This window comes from Chlorocebus sabaeus, chromosome 10 (genome assembly GCF_047675955.1).
Source record: "Chlorocebus sabaeus isolate Y175 chromosome 10, mChlSab1.0.hap1, whole genome shotgun sequence".
Classification (NCBI taxonomy): Eukaryota; Metazoa; Chordata; class Mammalia; order Primates; family Cercopithecidae; genus Chlorocebus; species Chlorocebus sabaeus.
The window spans coordinates 25,971,132-25,995,975 of NC_132913.1; the positions used below are offsets into that span (position 1 = coordinate 25,971,132).

Sequence of the window (24,844 nt, forward strand, 5' to 3'; positions counted from 1 at the left end):
CTGCTAGTTAGGCTGGCAAATCAGTTAAGTGGACTAAAAGATAATTTATTGTATTAAATTATAGCCTTAATTTTGGACCAATGAATGAATGAAGCAATATTCAGCAGGTATGTGACTCACTTATTCTAATAACTAACTGAACTCTTACTCTAAGCAAAGTAACAGAACACTGTCTTTTTTATTTTGTGGAAATGTGACCATCTATACAAACTGAAGTAGCATGACTTTAATAAAAAAGATTCAAAATAGGTTTAAATCTGTCACAATGCAAGGCTACCTGGGAAAGGAAACCAGCAGTTTATAAGAATTATATTGAGCACTTTACATAGAGATTTCCATTAATTTAAGCATACTATAAAGTTCTTCAGGGCAAGAAATATGCTTCTCATTTCCTCATATTTCCTACAATGATGGTCTTGTAATGGTAGGAAATATTGGCTAGGCTGAACTACATTTCTCAGAATTTCCTTCTATGTTGGGTTAGATGGGCCATGAGAGAGATTCTTGCGAGATGTGGGAGGCGTAAGGAAGAAGACACACACGTGGTGCTGCCGATCTGCTGCATGAACACGAAGCAGCAGCAGGCCTATAACGATTCCACCTTCCCTTGGATCCTCCTGCACTTTCTCTGACACCTGGGTCAGGTATGTGTGTAACTCTCTGAAGAAAGGCCCTAGCTTCAGCAGGATACCCTTGTAACCAAGATCAGAGTTAACCAGAGCTAACCTAGGTTTCTGTCCGTCCTTGTGGCATTCCCGTTTGCCACAAGTCAGTTCTTGCCTGCTTGTAATCTCCTCTTCCTAACTGTCTGCCCTGTGGAATTCATGCTGCACCATGAGACACAAAGATGATAGGCTTACAGAGACTGATTACCCAGCCTCCAAATTGTGTAAGGTCAACCATCCCCATAGTAAATTTATGTGTATGCACACACAGATAAAAATACCTCACTGTCTTATATACGTATGTGTGTGCATGTGTGTATGTATGTGTATGTATGTATATGTGTGTGTTTCTCTATCTACCTATCTATCTATCTATCTATCTATCTATCTATCTATCTATCTATCTCATACTGGTTCCACTTGCTTGGTTGAACCCTGACTGATATACATCTTAATGAATATTCTACCAGAGTAATGTTCCTGAGGGATGGGAATGCTGGCCTGAAAAGCATTATTAAGATGTGACTTTCAACAAGTTGTGAGAATGAGAGATGGGAGAAGCATAAGGATGAACGAACCAAAGATGAACATGTTAAGGCTCTCAAATAGACTCATGTTTTTAGAGAAATTTCTATCATCTTCTAAATCTACAGACTAAATCTCATAAAAGGCCAAAACCCTTTTACAATAGAAACTCCAAAAAAATGAAAAATCATCACTGGATAATACTGCACCTCTTTTGACAAAGCTGATTGCTGATTTTAAATGTTATTTCCTGGGGTCTCTCTATAATGCTATTAACTAATATTACTGAGGATCTACCTCAGGGTCCTAGGACACCTCTGCCTGAATTCTGCTCTGGCACCAAGGATCACATTCCTCTATTCTTGAGGAAATTCTATAGAATCACAGAATTTTAGGTCTAAGCATAACTTCAAGTTCATATCCTATCTCCTTAATTACAGGGCAGTAATTGAGCTTTCATGACATTTTGACTTGCTCAAGGTCATCTAACTAAGAGACAGGAAGAACCACGACTAAAGTTCGATTTCCTGCTCCCAATCCAGAGTTCCACGCACAACAGTGTTTCTCTGCATGCCTCACGTCTCCACCTGCTCCCACCATGGGACTTCCTGATGAAACATACCCTGCTTAACCATCATATGTTTTTAGTTTGTCAAGTTATATGCTTACATTTGCAAATTTCCAGCTCTCAAAATTGAAAGACTCACAATTAGAGACTGTGGTCTGGTAGATCTTGTCCCTGATTGGTTGACCATGTCTGGAGAAATCTGATGTCATCAGAATGTATTTAAAACCAGTTGTACCTCACTAAAAACACCAGCAAAAAGTTTGCTCACAAGTGGTCCCAAGCCACTCCATTCTTCTGAAAAATGAGAGAGAGCTGGTTGAATCTCTACACACAACATGCTTGTGTCATGAAAGTGTTTCCTCTGGATACCTTGACAGATATAAAACTTACCATCTCAGGTCCTGAGACAATTTTGCAGCCACCCACTCCAGTTATAAAGCAATTTGTGACCAGGTGTGCTGGGGGAGGAATAGATTGACATTTGAACACTCTTTTTAACTCCTTTTGAACTCCAAAAGACTCTGGTGCATCATTTTTCAGGCCATTAAAAAAATTATTTCCTTTTTTCCATTTTTTTAATGAACACATCTTTTGCACAATGATTCAGAACTGCCCATGATAGTAGGTGTTTTTATTAAGGTGGTACATTTCACAAAATGTTTTAGTATCTTTTATGAAGGCAATGTGATACTTCAAATAGCAAAAGCTTACAACAGTGGCTTAAAGAGGCATGGATTCAAGAAACAAGAGGCCCTGAAGCAAGCCGGCTAATGGTGGCACCGAGGGTCCACAATGCCCTCTGTGGACCCCCTGTGCCACCAGGCTTTGCCCATCACTGTTCTCTGCTCTTGGTTCATGCTTGGTCCAAGAGAGAGGTAGCTCTTGGTTCATGCTTGCTCCCTCATGTTCACAGGATAGCTGCTGCACCCCCCAGCTACAAGTCTACACTCCAGGTGGGAAGGTGAGAAATGGGCAAAGTACCAAGGACAGAAAGAATGGCAGCCAAGTTTATCCTTATTCTAATTTAAAAAAAAAAAAAAGATTTCCCAGAAATAACGCTCAGCAAATTTCCACTTGTATATCACCAGCCATACCTATCTTATTAATCATCCTAGAATTTTACAAAAGACAAAGAGGGTATGGATAGAGATTGTGACAACCAGCTAACAGTGTCTGCCGCAGACTCCTATGCCACCCTTTTTCTATAAAGTGTTTAAGAATCATTCTGAATAAGGCCTCAGATTTAAAACCTACTTCTAGAATTTTTATTTTAAATCAAAAAATTAAAATTTATTAAATTTGTTCATCCCAAAGAAGTGGGGAAATTGACAAACCCAACTCTACATCAGACAAATGCCCATATATCTAGGGTGACAGAACAATAAGATAAATAGGCTACCTCCTCCCTAACTACTAATGAGTAATAAGACTCTCCTCTGCAAACCATCTCCATTGCTCCCTGTTGCGTGCTGAATCTGTCCCCATGCTCAACGTCTGCTTAACTTTTGAGATCTCTCAGCCCCATCCTTTGAAACAACAACACCAAAAAAAAAAAAAAAAAAAAAAAAAAACCCACATGTTAAAAACATGCTTCCTAACAGCAAAATTCTGGGAAGATATGTATAGAACAGAGAAAACCATACCTCATTCACTGCACAGAGGTCCCTGCTTTGGAGCCGAAATGCTGTCAGGGTCCTGAATAAATCATCTATCATCAAAAATCATAATGTGTCTAGAGGATTTTCTAAAAGTAAGTAGAACTAGCTCCCTTTAGGCTAGTGTTTCTCAAAGTGTCATCTCTCTCAAAAATTGTGTTAAAAGTCCTTAGATGATGCTTAAAAATTAAAACCAGGTTCCTGCGGTTCCTGGCACCACCTTAAACCCATGGTATCTCTCTCCCAGGCAGAAACTCAAGAACCTGCATTTTTAGAAACTATCCCAGATCATTGCATACTAAAAGTTGTGAACTGCTTTCTTAGATTAAAATACCAGACTCGTGGATGGAGTGGACAGGCTGGCAGAGTTCCCAGTCAAACCAGGTGTGGACCCTCTGTCTGAAGTCAAATGCTGGTGGGAGAACCATCATTTCAACTCCAGACAGAAAGTGAGCTCAGAGGAAAGGCTTAAGCTCCCTTGGCCAAGCAAACATCCCTGGCAAAAGCAGGCGGCTGATTAAACCCAGGGTCTGCACGTACACTCCTCCAACTGATTAATAACCTGCCAGGTAAACATCTATCCTATAGGGATTTTCAGGGTGCCAGAGTTCGCTTTGCCTGAAGCTCAGCAAGCCGTAAAGATCCAAAGATATTGTCCAAACCTACTGCTACCATCTGCCCCCATCCTCATCTCCATTTGAGCATATCTAGTCCACCTTAAGTCTCCCCTACCTAGGCTCTGCCTAACTTCAACTAATTCTTTCTCCAGGGCATTCTCGGAAGGGTTCCATTGTTAACCCCTACCTCAAATGTTTCGTCTGATCTAAGTCATCTGATCTCACAAATCACCAATGGCTGTCAGCTACTCTAGCAATGGGGCAAACCTGACAACCATTTCCCTGGTCAGGTCCCCAAAAATCAGGGGCCAGGACACACTCCTAGTCACATTTATGCATCAGAGCTTTCCAACGTCATTTGGCTACATTTCTTTACGGGTTTGAAATTTCTTTGACTTACTAATGCATCTGCTGTGCCTCCTGTTGGTTTCCAGCAAGAAGCTGAAGTATGTTCTGTTGCACAGAAAGAAGTGCTATTCTGAGACAGGATGTAGAAAATCTGAAGGGTGTTTCCTGTGCCACTTGAAGCTAAGAAAGCTGGTTTGGGCTTTAGTACCCAAGTACACCTTCTCCCACCCCCAAAGTTCACTAAAACAAAGTTGGCAAAGTGGTTTTCTGGCCCCTTGCGGATACAAGAATATTTAGCTTTCAAAGATTCTGGTTGAAGTACATATCTAAAGCAAAATATGTTTTATCTTAAGCGTCCAAAAGGCAGGTGTCCAAAGCTAACCATTCAAAGTACTGATCAGTGTTCAGGGAAGATGTCAAGGGAGTACTGCTAAACACACAAAAACATCATATTTCAAAGAGTATAGAGTCACAAAGGCCGAAGTCTTAGATTAGGCTGGTTAAAATCGAGTAGCATAAGCATGATTGAAACTTAGATAAATTTGTGGGTTCTCAGAGAAAGAGCTTAGCAGGAATTTACGTTGGAAAATATACTAAGCAGATTCAGAACTGAATGTGAGTGAGGGAGAAAGGAACAGATGTGAGGACAAAAATCACAGGTTTTGTTTCTGTTGTGACACTTCTAGCTTGTCCCTGATATATCTGGAGATGAGAGGTCAAAATACACTTTATTACATGATCAACAGTGGTCAACTTGAGGTCATAGGCATCCACATTTGTTCTTTCTCCAGATTTTGCACCAATACTAGCACATCACTTACCATGGTTCAAACATTACCCAGAAGCTCTAGCATCCCAAAATTCTTAATAAAGATATTCAAAGCTCTCATTAATAGCATTCAAAGATCACAGCCCTTGCCCACTGCTGGCACCAATATAATACTGCTCTTCAATTGCAGGCATTTCATTTAATAATATCTTGGGTACAGTTGCTTTGGTTCCACCTCATTTCAATATAAATCCAAAGAAAAACAAAATAAAATATTATGGAAGGAATTTGCTTAATGACTTGGTCACATGCCTTCACCATATCAATTCTGGTCTACTAAATGTGGTACCAAAGATGAGAAGGGTTTATTACACCCTAATATTTTTCTTGTCCAAAACCCTGAAGTCAAGTTGTTCCTGGATGAAAATGCAAGTCTCTTCTCTGATAGTCTAAGAAGGGATGTTGGGGATGACAGCTTAAGATGGGATGCCTTCATCAAATGGAGACAGTGGGCTGTGTCTGGCTTAAACAAGAACAGTCTGCAGCTGACACTCTTCAACGGAAAGTATATCTGCCCTCTTTATCTACTGAAAACAAGCTTGCTTAGTATAATGAGAAGAGGAGCTATTCCATACACACCAAGCTTGGCTCCTTAAGCCAGATCACACCTATGTATTAATATATGCATTATTATGTTTCATTGTATCTACTTTCATATACAGGAGAGCTTATTGCAAATAAGTTACAGTGCTTTCAAGTAGGTGAAGTGATGACTGCTAAAATGATATCTGGTCTTTCAAAAATTTTAAAGTTTAAATCATGAAATAATCACTTTAAGACTAAAATAACAATCTGATACCTGATGATTGGAATTTGAAAAGAAAGACAGTAAATTAACCTATAAAGACAGTAAATTAAGCTATACTAAGAAAGTGTCCTTAGCATATAAATATCTGCAAATTACACCTATTACCTCACCAGAAAAATCATAAATCAGTGAAGTAAGGAGATCAATGTAGGAAAGCACTAAAATATCAGAATAAACACAAAATCAGAAATTTTTATCACAAATTTTAAATTATTGACAGCCAAATCCTTATTTTCATAATATTTTTCTATCAAATAACTGAATCTAAACTGTAGAAATACTTTAGAAATAATATTTTTCCTATATTAATTATTCCGCTAATTATAAAAATACATTAAAAAATACTGCATAGCATATTGTAGTAGAAATGAGCCTGTAATGAATATTATAAAGTCTTATAATGTGGATGTTGTTGACTGAATATCAAACTTCAAAGGGGAAACAATGGAATCAACCAGTTCTCTGGCTACTGCAAATATCCTTTCTTTGTCCTAGAAGAGAAAACAGTTAAGCTTGAGAGAATCAGGTAGAGAAAGTAACAGTCTATTTTGGTACGGTACTTTAACTTAAGTATAGAAGTGTTGTCCCAAAGGATCTTTATGACCAAACTGTAAGGAAAGGAAATAAACTCAGAGCTCCAAAGCAAAGGGGTTTTGGACACACTTCGAAGGAAATCAGTGATACTGAACCAGCAGACAAAGGGATTAGTTGGAATATGCCACCCCAAATTTTTTCCCTGCAATCTGTTACAGGTAGTTTTCCAGGGGCTCTGAAGCAAAACCTGTTAAGGGAGTTACTGAGTGTTTTCTCACAATAGTTCGTTCATTCATCCATTCAAGCATTTACCTGATGCTTACTATGAGGATGGCTGTGATATTCCAGAGACTGACATCCACATTCTTTGTGTTCATAGATTTCACTTGAGCTAAGTGAAATATACAAAGATGTGCACCCACAATTACAATACAATGAGATAAACGCTACAATGGAGTAATGTAATTAGTGTACAGCAAACCACAGAGAAACACTTAACATACCTTTGGGGAGAGGTCTGCAAATGCTGGAAAATCCTCTCATGACCTAAGGCATTCCCCTTCCTGAGTCACTGGCAGTCTTTTCCTTTGTGCTGGATTATATTCCACCCTCCAAAAGCATCATGAACTCACAAAGCCAAAGGATACTTAAGAGAAAATCTGATCCAGGGGTCTCCAAACCTGGCTGGGTCCCAGTATCACCTGCTGCTTTGGCTCCAGCCCAGAGACACTGATGTAGCATGCCTAAATGTTCTGAAAATGCTTTCTTGCTATGGCTGTTGTAACTGGCCCATGGACCAGCATTTGGGAATCACTGAATCCAGTCATCTCAATTTGCAGAAGGAAGAATTTAGAGGAAATTAATATCCACAGAATTAAAATGACTTCAGCAAATTAGTGTTATAGGTACATTAGGACAGCAATTGTGAAATATCTGGCAAAGGAATTTTTAGTGCAAATATTTTCAAAAAATATTCTCAAGGCTTCTGATATAAATCGTATATAATAGGACTATCTAGCTATCTATATCTCTCTATCTATATCTATCAATCTATATCTATCTATCTATCTATATATGATGGTCACAAATTATATAATTGGTAAGAAAACTTCAAGAAAATGAAGTTTAGTAAAGGTACTTGTTGCAACTGAGCTACACATTAGCTTTGCTCTTCCTAGTCGGAAAGTTATAAATGAAAACACTGAATTGAAACTCTCATTCTTAAAAATACCTGATTTATCAGGAAGAAATAATTTGCCCATAGAAATATTTTCTAAGGAAAAGCTTAGCATAGTTCCATGCCTACTGTAGACACTTAAACTATTGAGTGGATGAATAAAAATATGAAAGCAAGTATTACCAAAAAATGTTTTTCTATGGCCATTTCCTACATTAATCTTTGATAGAAGCTAAGAATTCATGGATAAAGAAGGGCTTCACTTACTTAGGGATGTGTACAGAGAATGGTAGTAGCATAATTAGGTCTATAACTTTCAAGGCAAAGACAAGCAAAAGAAAAATGCAGCCTTTTTTGCAGTGAGGAAGTTCAGTAAAAGAGTGTTATTTGTGTGCCTGCATGTGTATATGTATAAAGACAGGCACAGGAATGTGCTGGCCTGTGCAAGGTGCTCCAACACACTCACTGTGAAGGGTACAGAATTCTATGTGCAGGTTCATTCTCCATATATGTAAAGGGATCAGATGAGCAGCAGCCCAGCTGTGGTCCACTGTGATTCTCAGACCTGATCGCAATAATTAAGGTCGATATGTATGCATAGTTAAAATTTTGTGAAAATATATTTCAAATTTTAACACCACCAGGGATTCCATTTATGTTTCTATTACCATTTTTATCTCTGGAGGTTGACATGCAGCTCTCAGAGGGTATCTTCACAGATACATTTTTAAAAACTACAAATTGCCTTAAAGGAAAAACTTAACTAAAAATGCATTCCAGTATAGAAGAAAATGATTCATGTCATTTATACAAATAGAGTAACTCACAGCTTACATTTCAGTAAACTTGAAAATCTCCAATTTTTCAATAAAAAGGAAATGCAACCTAGCTCCTAAGAGTGGAAAGTAATAGCTGTAAGCTGCCTTTTATCTCAAAAACACTGAATCAAATTTTACACTCAGAACCACTGCACTCATTTTCATATCAAAAATATAATCTGGGTTTGTGATAAAATCTTTGAAGAGTGGAATCTTACTATATTTTAATTGTAACAAATTTGCATGTCAAGTGTGAAGTAGTTCACATTTTTATTAGCCAACCAATAGTTGTGATTGTCAATTTCAGTTTTATTTGCTGTCTTCTACAAAGTAACTTTTCTCTCATTACTTCATTTTGAAATATGGAAATTAGAAGGCTTTACTAAAACTTTCAGAGCCAGCCCTAACAACTGGTAATATCTGAACCTGAGACAAAATGAAATGTGTGACAGTGTCTAGTAGGAAAGGAAATCTTGTCTAGGCAAGGAATATCGGGGGAACATTCATCATTTATTACCCTCAAAAATGAAAATTTGTCCAACAGAGATGTGTTAACTGGGCACAGTGTCTGACATAGTTGGCACTCAAAGATGTTGGTTGAATTGAACTGAATCAAAGGAAATTTGTCTGAATTGGAAAAACTAAAATGTTAAGAAAGAAACTAGGTCTAAGCAAAATGCTGACTCCCTTCCTAACAGTTCAAAGACAAAGCATTTAGTTGAGAGAGGCTGAGGCAGTCACTTGGTTCAGCTTCTCGCATAGTCAGAAATCACCTATGTCAGGTTTCTCACCCACTCCAGGTCTCAAATGGGCTGTTTTTGCTCCCCAGGGGACATTTGTCAATGTCTGGAGACTTCTTTGGGTTGTATAAGTGGGAGAAGGTGCTACTGGCATCTGGTTAAGAGCCTGATGTGTTATTAAACATCCTACAATGCACAGGATGGCTCCCAACAAGAAGAAACTATTTGGCTCAAAATGACAACAGTTCTGAGGTTGATACACCCTGCCCTACAGCATGATCCGGCAGATGGCCTCTGCTTTCCCACTTCCAGAAGTCAACTCATGCCACAGGAGCAAGACTTTACCACTGCTGGACAGCTCTCCCTGCTGAAAAGACCACATTCATTTTGAAATTTATGGACAAAGATGTATACTGGATTTTTGTTGGTTGTATCATTTTTAATTCTTCTAGTATGTGGTAACTTTTAAGACTTTGTATCTATTTCTTAATGTATTAACGTTATACAGCTTCTATTAACTTCTTACTATGTAAGATAAGGAACCTGGCATGCTTGCTCACTTTTACCTCTTGTATCCCCTTCAACTCCAATTTTTTTTTTATTTTAGTTCATCAATATTTATTATATTATACTCTATTCTTAAACAATATCTAAATCATTCATGCTTCGAACATAAATCCATTTCAAAAACAGCAAACTAATAAATAGCACTTATAAAGCTGATATAACTTCAGTGGAACCCCCTATAGAGTCACAGTGTGGCCTGATCACAGAAGGAAATGGAATCCCATACTTTCCCAGGGCCAGAGACTGAGTCACACTCAGACTGGAGTGCAACTGAGTGACTCATTATCTCCCTTTGCTCTATCTCTCTCTTGCTTTGCAGCACCTTTTTGAGGATTTCCCCAAACGGGGAGAGCAGTAGCTCCCCTGAGACCCTTCATGCCCCAAATACCATTTTTTAATTTTAAGTTCTGAGATACATGTGCAGAACATGCAGGTTTGTTACATAGGTATACATGTGCCATGGTGGTTTGCTGCACCTAATCATTTTTACCTTCTCTAATTTTCTCCTCTTCTGTCCTTCATGTTTGATAGATAGTTTGGCTATTGATTCAATATTTCCTACCCTATGAACTGTGAAGATATTATTTTGTTGTTAATGAGATATAACATTTTTCCTAAGTAACCTGTCTTGTTTTTCTGAAAGCTTTTAGAATTTTCAGATTTTTTCACTTGAGTATAGAAATTTCACCAGTTTGTTATTTTTAAGTCAGGCTATTCCACACTGTGTCTTTGACTACGTCCTTCCTCTCATTGCCTCTGTCCTCTTTTTCTGGAGCTCTTCATTGGATTTTCTGGATTTATCCTCTGTGTCTCTTCACACTTCTCTCATATTTTCCATTTTGGTCTTTTTGCTGTCTCCCATGTGAAATTTCCAGGGCTGCACCTTATAGTTCACCAGCATGTCATTATCTCTATTATTTTCAGCCTTCTCCTTAACTTTTTATTTTATCGGTTATAAATTTTGTTTCTAATAATGATTTATTTTTCCCCAGTTGATCTTCCTTCATAGCAACCTGTTCTTATTTTCAGGATACAATATCTTTTTGGCTCTCTGAGAATACTAATTGGTCATTTAAAAAATTATAAGTCGTTCCTTGTATTATTGCTTGCCTCCAAGGTAAATTGTTCTGTTTTCTCTTTGTCCCTTTTTTCCTGACGATTTTTCTTAAGTATCTGGTGATCTCTGGTTATCTATGACTATTTATGAGTGGAAATCATGTGAATTAAGATGAACAGCTGGAATGGGTCTTCTCTGTAGTTGTCTGGGTCTCTTTCTCTAACAGAGCTCCTTCTTTAGTGAGAGTGCTGATCACAAGTTTTCTAAGGGGAACATCTAGTGTGGATTCCCTAGGAGATGCAAAACTGTTCATCAAAGTGCCCTGCCCTTCTCAAGCTAAGGCGTATGACCCAAGCCAACCAGGCTTTCTCAACCAGAACATAGCATCTTAAATGAAGTGAAGCAAGGATTGTAGAGACAGGGAAAAAATGGTTGGCATTTATTCATTATCCTGGCTAATTGACAATTTCGTGACACACAAACCCTGGATTCTGTTCTAGACATGCCTGGTTCACCCTTTCTGTGAGCTGCCCCATTTTACTAATTTCTTTTCTGCTTAAGTTGGTCAGAACCAGTTTTGGTTGCTTGTGCACAAAGACCCTAAGTTGATACAGATGGAAAGGAAACTGACATTTGTTAAGCTAATGTTATGAGCCAGGTATTTTACTTTTTTTTGTAAGTAATCAGCAAAACTCTCTGAGATAGCTATAACTACCATTATTTTATAAGGAAAGAAACTGAGATTTAGTAGATTTATTAGCTTGTCCAAGATGCCAGGGAAGCACCAGAATCCAAGTCAGTCTGACATCAAAAACTACGCTTTCCCCTCCACTCTGAAATATTCATGGAGCATTAAAGTTACAGGCCCCGCCACAGTTAAGAGTATGTGATAAATATTGGAGGAGAGATTTAAGGCTGGGAAAGCCAGGAAGAAGAATTTAGACTCACTGTGTTCAGAAAAAGAGAATCACAATCTCACTCTTAATAGTGTAGTGGTATAGTAAATCAAAGGAGAATTTAAGAAAGATGATTCTGTGATATGTGGGATGAATTCAAAAGGCTCATGTTGGAATAAGATACACCAGTGAGGAGGCTGTGGTAGTGATGAAACGGCTGGGGATGGAGAGGAAGAGAGGGTTTACAGTGGGATTTGGAAGGAAATTTCATAGGATTGTGTGACTGAATGGTTATTATAGGGGATGAGGAAAGATGAGCCAAAAATAACTACAAGATTCCCAGTTGCAATGAAGACTGAAAGAATGCATGCATTTGCCTCCCTCCAAAAATCTCGGTGAAATGAACTAGAAATGCAAAAACAAAAATAAATGCATAAGGGTGCTGGAAAGAGAAAAGGATGCCAAAAGTGTCCATAAAATTAGAATCCCCAGAGGACACGAAGAAATGTAAATCAAAATAACGGAAAAGCCAAGCATGCTGAGCAGCCTGTAACCAAACAAAGGCAAAGGAGAACCACACCTGGTCAGAAAACTGAAGTTTTTTCCCCATGTGCGCCCAATTCCCGCCATCCAGCTTAGTGCAGCAGGAGTTGGGCATGAAGCAGGAACCAAGGCAGCTACCAGGAGGCTCCCCTGAGCACAAAGCTGGTGGAGTTTTGGATGCTCACCCCTTACCCTGAGGCTCCACTCAGTTTGGACCTCTTAGCAAGTTATCTATGAAATTCGCCCCTGAAGTCTTCTATTGATGGTGTCAAACCTAGAAAGAAAATGAAGGCACTCCCCTAGCTACCATTCTTACAAAACAATTAATATAATACAAACTTGAGGGCAAAACAGTGTAAATTCACAGTGTGCAGTAAGTTTTTAAAAATTAAAGTAATAGTATATAAAATTTTATGTGAAACAAATTTAAGGATACACAAACATGCATAATTTTAAAGTTAATAAAAGAGATTCAATAAGGGTTGGTTGAGGAAAAAAACCTGAGTAGTAAGTAGTCATAAAGGAAATAAAAAGTTTATAAAAGACTTCTTTTCCCAAAACAAAAAGGTCCAAATAGATTAGAATGATTCCCAAAAAACTACCAAAGAAAAAGCAACTCTCAAATATTTTAACTCTTCCCAGAAGTGAGGGGGAAAATATAGAAGTCTTTTAAATTCTAATCCCACCATAGTCTTTATACAAAAATCTGGCATATTTCACTTTAGTTATATTTCATTTATGAATATAGCTAGTGTTTCTAAATAAAATACTAAAAACACATACATAAAATAAAAATAAAAATTAATAAATAATAGACTTCATACTTAGTAGAGTTTATGTTAAAGTTGGAAACATAACAACTTTAATTTCTGAATTATTCAATAATATTTTGAAGGTTATATACAATTCACTAGGAGAATAAATTTTAATATGAGACATAATGTTCAATAAAAAGAGACAAATATAAGATTATCTGCAGATGATATGATTGTCTAGACATAAAATCCAGGGGAATCAAATAAAAAATATTACAACTAATAATTGAGTTCAGAAAAAGAACAGATACAAACATAAATATACAAAAATAAATAGTTTTCCTTACATTCCAGCAAAAACCAATTTTAAAATGTCAGCCATAAAAAAGATATCCATAACAACCTCATAATGTACAAAATACTCAGGAATAATAATAAAGAACAATTGTGTGTGAGCAATAGTAAAAAGAAAGTATAAAATTCAAAGGTTGTAAAAAACTGAAACATAGGAAATTATTCAAAAAGGCAATCCACAAAATACGAAATACATATGGTTATTAAATATGAAAACATGCTTTATATTCCTAATAAGTAATACAGTATACAACACATGTCAAAAACAATGAAGTACTTTCCTTTAATAGATTGCCAAACATTTTTTAAAAAAATACCAATATTCAGGTAGCACAATACAGGTATGCACATATAATGTAATACCTTATACTGGTACAATCATTTAGGAAAACATTTTTAATTATCAAAATTCAATATATACATTCTCAATATTGAACCAACATTTTAAATTCTAGGAATTTGTGTTACAGGTATACTTACAACTATATTAAAGAATTCAAAACAATTGAAATATTAATTAAGAACTGATTAAATATATTATGGCATATCAATGCCATGAAATACTGTGAATCTTTAAAAATATAAGTTGCTCTACCAAAGTAGCCAAAATATACTATTGCATTAAAAAAGCTTGTAACAGAACATGGACTGTGCATGATATAATTATTATAAAAGCATACATATCCATAATACCTGGAAAGATAAACATTAAACTATTAATAATGCCCTGAGTGTAAGGTACGAGGTGGCAGAAAGCAGGCAGGGGTGAGGATGGCTACTTAAAAAAATTCTGAGTATTACTAAAAAAAAAAAAATTAAACAGAAATCTTAGGTTGAGTTCCCCAGAAGAACACGCTGAAGCAAGTATTTGAGGGCTATTGATTTAAAACAGAAGCACTTCCAGGGAAACCTGGTAAGGAAGCATGGCAGCTGGTGAGAGAATGGGAAAAAGACACGGAAGTGTGTGATCTCAGGCAAAGTCATGCAGAGGGTAGCTTCAGCCTGCTCCTGCAGGGATTCCCCAGATTGTCTGTTTCACCTCAGTTATACTTGGGAGCTGTCCAGAGTGGGGGCAAGGGAGCTGGGCTTTCACACTCTGACATCTGTCAGTCATTAGTCAAGAGCTTTCCAGGGGAAGTGAATGGCACCTGTGGCCCTGAGTGCATTCTGCAAAAGTGCCTCCCCAAAACAAATCTGGGTGAAGAACCAATAACATCCACTACAATATTACCTTTACAATAAAATATGTATTTTCATTAAAACAAAGAAGAAAAGAGCAAAAGCCATGTGCGACTAGTAAAGTAAAATTATATATTAATGCTCTCAAATTCTATGCAAGTCTGGGCACCCACTAGACAAGTTCCCACACCCACCTGCTTGTCCTCATATTCCTACTTGTCCACTAGAAAACCAGGGTTTAGCAGCCCATGAACCCACACTTTCGCTCTCCGTTTTATCTTTTCCATCTGGAGTGGTATAGGTGAGATCCTGAGAAGTCAGAGGAACTCTCAAAACCTCTGCTGATCCTAACTGGAGCCACATTACTTGGCTACTAATTTAACATGAAAATGGTATTAAAGCTGGGACCCTTGGCGACTAGGCTCTATGAGGTTAAATTCTATTTATTTATTTATTTAGAGACAAAGTTTCACTCTTGTTACCCAAGCTGGAGTGCAATGGCGCGATTTTGGCTCAATGCAACCTCCGCTTCCCAGGTTCAAGCAAATCTCCCGCCTCAGCCTCCCAAGTAGCTGGGATTACAGGCATGAGCCACCACGCCTGGCTAGTTTTGTATTTTTTAGTAGAGACGGGGTTTCTCCATTTTGGTCAGGATGGTCTCGAACTCCTGATCTCAGGTGATCTGCCCACCTCGACCTCTCAAAGTGCTGGGATTACAGGCGTGAACCACCGCCCCCGGCCCATGAGGTTAAATTCTACGTAGAACTCCAGAATAAAGAAATGTTCCAAGAATTCATTTGTTCTACTCAACTTGTTTCACTTTATGGCAAAGCTAAGATGAATGAGTTGAGGTTTCTAGCTCAGTGGTCACTGAGCAGAATGGGATGTCTCCTAGAAATGTCCCTCAAGTCCATCATTCTGGGTGTCAGTGATGAGTACCTAGAAAGATAGCACTCATCATCAAAGTGGACGATTGAAGTTTACAATCTGCTCAGTCTACAGTCTGTCTCTGAAACCTGCAGTGTGCTTTTGTTGCTTCACCTGTAAAATGGGTGCAATAACTATCGCTCTACTTACTTTTCAGAGCTGATGCACAGATTAACCACGAAAGAATTTTGCAAACCGTGCAGTGCTTTACATCATGTCACTTGTCTTAGCACAAAGGCTCCAAATATGACCCAGCCATCCCATTACTGGGTATATACCCAAAGGATTATAAATTATGCTGCTATAAAGACACATGCACACGTATGTTTATTGCAGCACTATTCACAATAGCAAAGACTTGGAATCAACCCAAATGTCCATCAGTGACAGATTGGATTAAGAAAATGTGGCACATATACACCATGGAATACTATGCAGCCATAAAAAAGGATGAGTTTGTGTCCTTTGTAGGGACATGGATGCAGCTGGAAACCATCATTCTTAGCAAACTATCACAAGAACAGAAAACCAAACACCGCATGTTCTCACTCATAGGTGGGAACTGAACAATGAGATCACTTGGACTCGGGAAGGGGAACATCACACACTGGGGCCTATCATGGGGAGGGGGGAGGGGGGAGGGGGTAGGGATTGCATTGGGAGTTATACCTGATGTAAATGACGAGTTGATGGGTGCAGCACACCAACATGGCACAAGTATACATATTAACAAACCTGCACGTTATGCACATGTACCCTACAACTTAAAGTATAATAATAATAAATAAATTTAAAAAAAAGAAAAAAAGAAAAAAAAATGGGACAGTAGTGACTTCAAGATCCAAATCCATGAATGTTGGAAGGCACTTGTTCAGGATAGATGTGTGTGACTTTGCGCATGTTGAGTGTGAGTTCACAATAAAACATCCAAGTAAAATGGAACAGTAAATTATGGAGACACGGGCTTGGAGCCTGAGCAACAGGGTAGAAACTGAGATACAAATTGGAGAGTCAGTAACACAGGAGCAACAGGTAAACTCGAGACTATGGAAAACATGCTTTTGAAACTTCATCTTCTTTTCCATTTCCATAGCCATATTCCTCAAGCCAATCCCAACTGTCTCCTGTTTGAACTATCCAAGTGCAAAATTTCATTAATACATATTCCTGTTATCATTACTACAAACTGCTAAATGATGCTTTATGGTCCCTATTCATTTATTGTATGCATTATCCATTGAAAAGATCATACAGATTTTCATACTAATCAACCACTTTCAGTAGTTGTCTACACACACAAATGGGGAATGGAATTTGGGAACAGAAATCACATATGTTTTTAACAGCCCTACCACATATGTGTTCTTTCCCTTTGAATAATACACACTATTTCTTAAATTATTGCTTTGGGTGAATAAATATACCTGCTATATAACTTAAATTGATGAAATTTAAACATTATCATTATATATGAAAAAGCTTGAAAATCATAGTCTTGCATATTCTTGCACGAAGAGACTTACACAATTTATGTAAATATTGTTTTTAATGACCTTAGAATCACTTTATGTGGCAAAAAAACCCAGCAATATCTCTAAGTCAAGTTTCATTTGTAGAGGCATTTACAGCGTTTACAGTTGGACTGAATCCAAGGACTAGCTAGTCTTTCTGTTTCACTTGGATTTTCTCCTAAGGTTAGGATCATCGGCGATTTTCTCCATCTTTGCTGGGTCTCACATGCCAGTTTTTTGTTTGTTTTATTTTTAAAATTTTGTAACATTTACATGTGAATTCCTGAAACCATTGTAGTATTTCTGATTTAAATAGCCTGTATTCTATTCAGGCATACAAAAGTCACTTGCTAGTTTTCTGGTTGAAGAACAGTATTAATCTGTAATGTTTATCTTAATAATTATAATTTAACTGAGAGTCAATTTGCCGTTTATTTAAATTGAGCAATGACTAGATGTCAGGAGTTTACAATTTAAAATGGTATGGGGGGAGAAAATCCCTGAATGCACCATTTTAATTTAATTTTTTATTGATTTTGCTGATTATATGTTAAGTAAGTGCTCATCAATTCTCTGCCTAGTTTTACTAAATTTTCCTTTTCCATAAGCACAGATATAGTAATCTGTCTTGTAGTGTTTTAAATCTACTTCTACGTATATAAATCACTTGTGATGTGGTTAACAGCATAAAATACATGTGAAATGTATATTTAAAACAATTACATTTATATGTAACATATATATACAGTAACTAAAGACATAAATCATATGAAGAAAAATTCAGAACCCCTGTTACAATATATTTAAAAAGGAGAGATGTTAAAAACAAATTTTTATCTACTTTGTCATTAATGACTTCATTTTATAGGTGAAAGGTTTCAGGAAGTTAAACGAACTGTCCAAGACACATACACACTCACAGGTGCGCACATACACACATAAACACACACTCACACACTTGGACCAGTTCTGTTTTGTTGACTGCTATGTTCTCACCTCCTGCTCTAGTCTCAGTGTAAAGTCTGGATCAAAACTGAGTGAACAAATATTTGTTGAACGTTCGACTTACTCAGAAATAGACTCCAAGTCTTTTGACATGAAATCCATTGTTCTTTCCAAAACATGAATGGAAACATTTAAAATATCCTTCTTTATCTTCTAGTCTTATTGGGAGAATAGAATGTGATAATTGTGTGAAAGAAACTTAAAATTATGTAAGCATATGGAAATCTAAGTCAGCGTTATTATCCTTGTAGTTTAAGTTTATAAAATGTCTCACTTGTCTTACCATTTAAGAAAGGAAAAAATAACTAGAATGGTAATTTTAGTATACATGCTGCTGAAGTGAGCACAAGAATGGCAATTTTAGATACAACGATTTGATTTTGTGAATGATCTGACTAAGAAAAAGAAAAATATTTCCTACCACACTTGGGTTTAAATAATGGAAATTTCATTTTTAATGGTAATTCTACAAGGAAAGATAATTCCTTATTACATACCAATCTTACAGCATAATGAGTCAAACCCTTGTTCGAGAGTTTTAATCTAGATTTTCATAAGTTAAAAAATAACATAAAATAGAAGTTTTCAGTCAATCACATCTTAGGATTCTTCCTGTAATATGAAAATCTATACCACAACTTATACTGTAAATTGCTTTAGATCCCTTTTGTATTTAGCAGGATTTTGAAATAAAGAATGGAGTTGTCATCAATCCCATTAATCAAATCACAACTAATTAAAAAATGCATTAGTAAATAAAGACTTATAAAAGGGCACCGATTTTGGCATAATTAAAAATACTTATGATGAAATAGTGTTAGAAAATCTTACGGCAGTACAATATATATGTTAACTGGGAAAAGGTTATCTAAAATCATTTAAACATATCCCAACTTAAATTATAACCATTGTGGAAGTCAAAACCATAGGATTGTGCTTGTTAATTTAGTAACAAAGTCAATAATACAGAAATTAGTTTGTTAAATCACCATCCTGCATACTATAAGGATACCTAGAGAGTAGCCTCATATGGGGAGCATTCAAAATCATATGGGCCAATTTTTTTAAAGCAGTTTTGAAATAATTTACTTCCAAATCAAGATATTAAATGCCAGCTTCTAACCAACAATAATGCTTATGGCTAAGATAGAAATGAGATTCTTTACAGAAACGCTGACACAGCCTTAACTGTAAGCACTTGAGTGTGCGGCTATAATTCTTTTTTCAAATCTTTCCCGGTGAAGCTTCAGGTAAAAGAGTTCGTAGAATATGTAAACAGTAAGAGACAGTCTAGAGCTTTTACAAAATCACAAACCCGTGACACATTTATATTCATCTTTGATTGCTACCACTAAACGACTGAATCATTCAAGGTGTATTGATCAGCTCTTTAATAGACAAAAAGTGGGCAATGCCTTATATAAACCAACATTTCTTAATACATTTGATGGCAAGAACTACATATTTTAAGCTGACAATATAAACCTCTAAAAGATTTTTCAAAAAAGCTTTCTGCCTTATTTAGCATTCCAATTATTAATCAAAAACAATAAATAAGAAAAAATTACGAAAGAATATAGAACAAAGGTTAAGAAAGGTTTTCTTTTCCATTCAGAAACTAAACAATAAAATGATTTCCCAAAGAGTCAGTTTTCTGTATGGAAGGCATTTAAAACTGGACCAGACAACATAATATCAGAATAAACCAAGGGAATACAACTTTTACTGGGAGGTGGGTGGCTGGAACCGAGGATTTAATTGTCTAATCTTAATTTTTATTTTTTAAAATGTCTAAAATAATGATGCTTATAATGAGGAGTTAATTTTAATGCGCAGCCAACTTTAAGTCATAATAATGATATAGTGGTTTCTTTTTTTTCTTCACATTTTCATATAGCCAACAGACGACTATTGATCCAGCACTGGAAAATACTATTTCAGTATTTATTGATCAAGGCTGTATGAGGAAAATTGTCATTTTTGAATGAAAGATAGTAAAGAGTTATCAATTCTTGTAAATACAGAACAGGAAATAAATTGGATCATCAGACTAAACAAATATTAAAATTATTAATTGTTTAAATGTAAGTACCCTTAATAAATTATGTGATACTTTAAGGATGAGCCTAAGATTTTACCATCTTTCATCACAAGAATCTGATTTTATAGGATTCTAAAAATTTCCCAGCTTACATTGCTTTTAACTGATATTTTATTTTGTAAACTCAGCATTGTATCACAGTAAAACAAGTTGAAATGTGTAAGAAACTGATTTTTAAAATCAGCTCTAAATTTTATCTTAAACACTAGTTAATCATTCATTTAAATTAAAATTTATTCTTTTTTATAATCTTCACTTTACTTAAAGACAAAAAAAAATCACACTTATTACCAGTTACAAATCATCATGCAAATCTGTAAACAGTTGACATCTGGTGAAGTCTTTACCTTGTATCATGATGAAACAACACGCATTTTGTTATAATATTCATTTCAAATGCTAATTTTTTCTTCATTAGATGGCAGAAAAGATATAACGTGCTCTTAAAACTCTTTATAAGAGTATGTTGCTGAATAAGAATTTTTAAAAAAGGAATACGTTCAAGATGGATATTTAAATATTGCAAATAGTAATCCCATTAATTAGCTATAGCCACCTGTCTGTTAAAAGCACGATACACAGGTCAGGAAAATTGGGCAAGGACAGGTAACAAACACACATTCTTCCTAGGCTACCTGCAGTATTTACCAATTCCAGTTACTGTTTTCTTAGAAGTTTTAAACATCACATAAACAGGTAAAAAAAATTATAGTTATTGTGACTGTATTATATACATATATATGTATGTATTATATATGTTATATATAACCATAGTTAGTGACTTATTTGGGCTTAACTCCCTGTAACTGCTTTCAGAAAAAAAAAGGTAATTTTCATATCACTAAATGTTTGATATGCCCAAATGAATCCATTGCTCTTTTAAAATATTTAATATATTTTTAAAGTATGTTCTTCTGGCTGGCAGTGCAGATGGAAAAGTAAAATCCAATTTCGACAACAAGGTAACTTCACTCCTCCCTCACCAAAAAATTGTTTTTAAAAAAAGCCTTATGTCAGCAAAGGACAGATTTTTTTGAGTACATATGGTTCCTAGAAAAGTAAAAGACTAATTTCACATCTAGAAAACATTTTATCCCCTTGCTGTTAGGATTTAACAAAGAAGTTCAATACCAGCTGAAAAAGGTAGAACAAAACTATGAGCCATCCAAATGAGCAAATTATGATCTGTCCTTTTTGAGACCTACTGGAGTGGGGCATGTGGTGGGATTGGGGAATATTTCAATTTAGATCTGCTCAGCCACTCTGTTTTCCTTTCACATTCTAACTCCCTTGTGTTATAAGGCTGGCAACAGCTCTAAGAATGTGGAGAATGTAAACAGCCTTTTACTGTCCGAAGGGATGGCAGCGTAAGGAATGTGTGCTTATCAACAGGGCTGCAGCTCCCCACCTCACTTACCATGATAAAGCGCTCCAGGAGAAAAACATTACAACCCAAGCACAATCCCAAAATGGATTAGAATTTGACATAAGCTTTCTTAAAAGCGAATCAATCAATCCATGCTGTAATATTAGAATCTAGTTCTCAAGGAGAGCATATAATCCCTTCAAGACGTATTTCCTATTCCTTATTAGCTATGGTGGTGCGGAAAAAAAAATTCTAACATTTCCCATATAGTAGCTGGGATGAGAACTTTTCCCCGACACGTGGACAAATATATTTTCTCATCTTTAAGAGCCTATCACAGTGCTTACGGAGCACACAGTTCATGTTTATTAAATGCAAAATTAATGAACTAAGATTCGTAAAGATATTCTGAAGACCCCCACATAAATACCTGATTTCCCCAGGCTTTTCCTTGCACACAGCATATAAATGCTGCTCTGTTAGATCATCTTTTATTAGAATCCAGACTAAAAAAAATTTTTAAAGCAAGGGATACTAAAGATTAATGTGGCATATGTTTTGGATTCATAATGTCTAAGATGTAAAATGTATTTTAACATGCAGTATCGTACATAGCCAGTATGTGATGGCTCATTCAAGGATATTTGGGAATATCATTGCATTTTCTTCTTGATGCCATTGAAGACTTTCTGAGTTAACGCTGTGCAGGTGAAGCTCATCTCCACCGTAACAAGCATGGACCACGGGCATCTCGGTGGTCTCTCCACCTTTTAGAGTTCCTTCCACCCTCAGAACTTGCAAAGTGCCTCTGCCTTAACAATATCATACATATCATAGAGAAACTTTCAAAGTTACTTGATTTTCCCTCTAATAGGAAAAGAAAGAGACAAAGAGAATTAGAGAGAGAGAGAAAGAGAACAGATTGACATCTTCTAAGTGCTTGGGCAAAGTCTTAAGTATGAGGACCAAGAAACTATGGCATCAAGAGAAAGTCCTCTTACTAGCACCGTATCAAGGCAAGTGCTAAGTGACCAGAAGAAATCCATCACAGAGGCTGATCCAGCCAAAACACTCCGCTTCTGTAATTTTACTTTAAAAGTTTCTTCTTGAAGGTCTTACTTTGGTTTTCCCTTAACTGTAATTAGCCATGCATATAGAATACAGGCGTATATCAGGAAGAGGAGAGGGTGGCGCCTCGCGGGAAGAGCGAAGAGAGTGACAACGCGAACCCCAAACCACATTTTAACATCTTTCTTATTCCTCAGCGCCCCCGAGTCACCCAGACCAGGCGGGAGATGTCTCCCTGAAAAGACAGCTTCGAGATGCCCGAGAGGGGGCTCCTGCGCGGAGCTGGGCGTGAAAGTTACATCCCGTGTCCCCAGCTGACAGAAAACCCCATCCCAGTCCCCAGCGCCAGACGGAAAACGAAGAGAAATCCAAGCTGTCCCCCAAATCCATATTTTGCCTAAGTTTTCCCCCAGCAAGCCGCCACTAGCTGGCTCTGAGAACGAGGATGCATGCACTATGCTGTGCTTTGGAAGAAGTGTCTGTGTGCATCTGGGCAAAACACCACGTGAAAAATAAACACCACCAAGCCTCTCGAACTGTGAACTGGAGGAAGGTCTTTCTGCCCCTTCTCATCCTATCCATTTACCTCCCATCCTCTCCTTGACCGCTTACCAATAAAACTCTTCCTTTTCCCGGAACTACTTCCCGGCCGCCTTCTGCTTACTTTACCCCAGCGCTCGAGTTCCAACCGGTGCTAAGCCCCCCAGTCGCCTCTAGATCCCCTCTATTCCATTCTTCAATTCTTTCCTTTCGACCTCTAAGGCAACCCAAAACTCCTTGCCCTCCTCGCGTCCCCAACCCCACGTCCCAAGCAGGCCCAGGCTGGGCTCCAAGTCAGCCGCCTGCGCGGTTTTCCCGCCGAAACGCGTCCCCGGCGCGTGGGGCTGCGCGCGGGCCGGGCACTCACCAGCTGCAGCAAGCCGGGGACCACCACGAGAGGCAGTGGCCGCAGGCGCATGATGCCGGCTGGCGCGGCTTCTCACGAGCTGCGCGCCCTCGCCTGCCTCTCGCGCATCTCCACTTCGCGGGGCAGGACTGAGGACGCCAGGGACACAGCGCGGCGCTTCCCTCCCGGAATCCGAGTGCTGCGCGGTGCAGCGCAGCTCGGGCCGGGTGGGCGGGCGGGGAAGGGGGAGGGTGGGCGGACCGGAGGTGTCTCTCCGGGCCCCCGCGCGCCCCTCCTTGGAGGGGGCCGGCACAGAGCGTGCGAGGCAGCTGGAGCTCTGGCACGCGGCAGGGGGCTCCAGTCGCGCCTTGGACTCTCTGGCTTGGCCGGACTCGGGGTGAGCGCTGGGGGCGCCTGTGGGAGGGAGGTGACGGCTCGGGCGCTTGGGTGATAGGTTCAGCGCGAGGCTGCTCTCTAGATCCGATCCCGCCGGGCAGATGCCTGGCAGAGCTGAGCACGCCTGGCCAGCCGGCGCCCCCGAGCCCGGAGAGGCCGGGTGCCTCCTCCCATCCCCGCCCAGCAGAAGGCCGGTCCGAGAGGCTCCACTGCGCCAAGCGCCCTGTCCACGGACTGGATCTCGCTTTGGCTGGGGAGGCTGGGGATGGGGGAAAGGAAAGGTTCTTCCTGGGTGGCTGCAAGAAGGAGTGCGCCCGCCGGTAGAGCGCCCAGAGAGTTTAGGAAGGGAAGGCGATTGCAGAGTCCTGGGGCGGGGCGTGGGGGCTGCGAACGGGAAAGGCTGGGGCGGGGAGGTGGGACTGGAGCCCAGGACGCCCTGGGAGAGTGCCCTACTCCACCGCAGCGCCAAGCTCTCAGAGCCGCGGGTAAGGGGTGCAAAGTGTGCCTGGTGCGGCTGGAAGGATTTCTGGGGTTGGGAAGTAATGGGGACCTCGAGGGACCAGGAGCAGAACTGTGAGAAACGGAGCTAGGTGAAGTCCGCTTTACTCAGGTTTAGGGATGGTATAGACAGCTAGGTGTCCTGAAGACAGACGGAGTTGCTCCCAGACCTTCTGCCCTGTCTTTGGAGAAGCCGAATAAAGACGGGATACCCCACCGCAGCCTCCGACTTCAGAAATATTGGAGAGTGGTATCTCTGAGGCCGGGCGAAGCTGCAAACCTGATGCCTGTGAGCCTCGACCTCTGTGTTAACAACTCTCCATTGGAGAGGTCCTTAACCTTTTACTATCTTTGTTCTGGACACTCGAGAGGAAAAATCAAAGGCAATTGGGCTGACAGACCTGCATTGCTTTTACGGTAGATCAGAGTTTAGGCGTCATTCGTCACCCCT

At 38.5% G+C, this 24,844-nt stretch overlaps 1 protein-coding gene across 1 annotated transcript in view; it reads right to left on the reverse strand.

Annotated features, from left to right (window-relative positions):
* NXPH2 (neurexophilin 2) overlaps nt 1-23,719 on the reverse strand; it is a 112,766-nt gene extending 89,047 nt beyond the window's left edge. Inside the window, exon 1 of the mRNA XM_007964874.3 lies at nt 23,521-23,719. Within this exon, the coding sequence (XP_007963065.1) occupies nt 23,521-23,571 (51 nt within the window). The 5' untranslated portion in view covers nt 23,572-23,719. The remainder of the gene's footprint in view (nt 1-23,520) is intronic.
* Between the last annotated feature and the right edge of the window lie 1,125 nt (nt 23,720-24,844).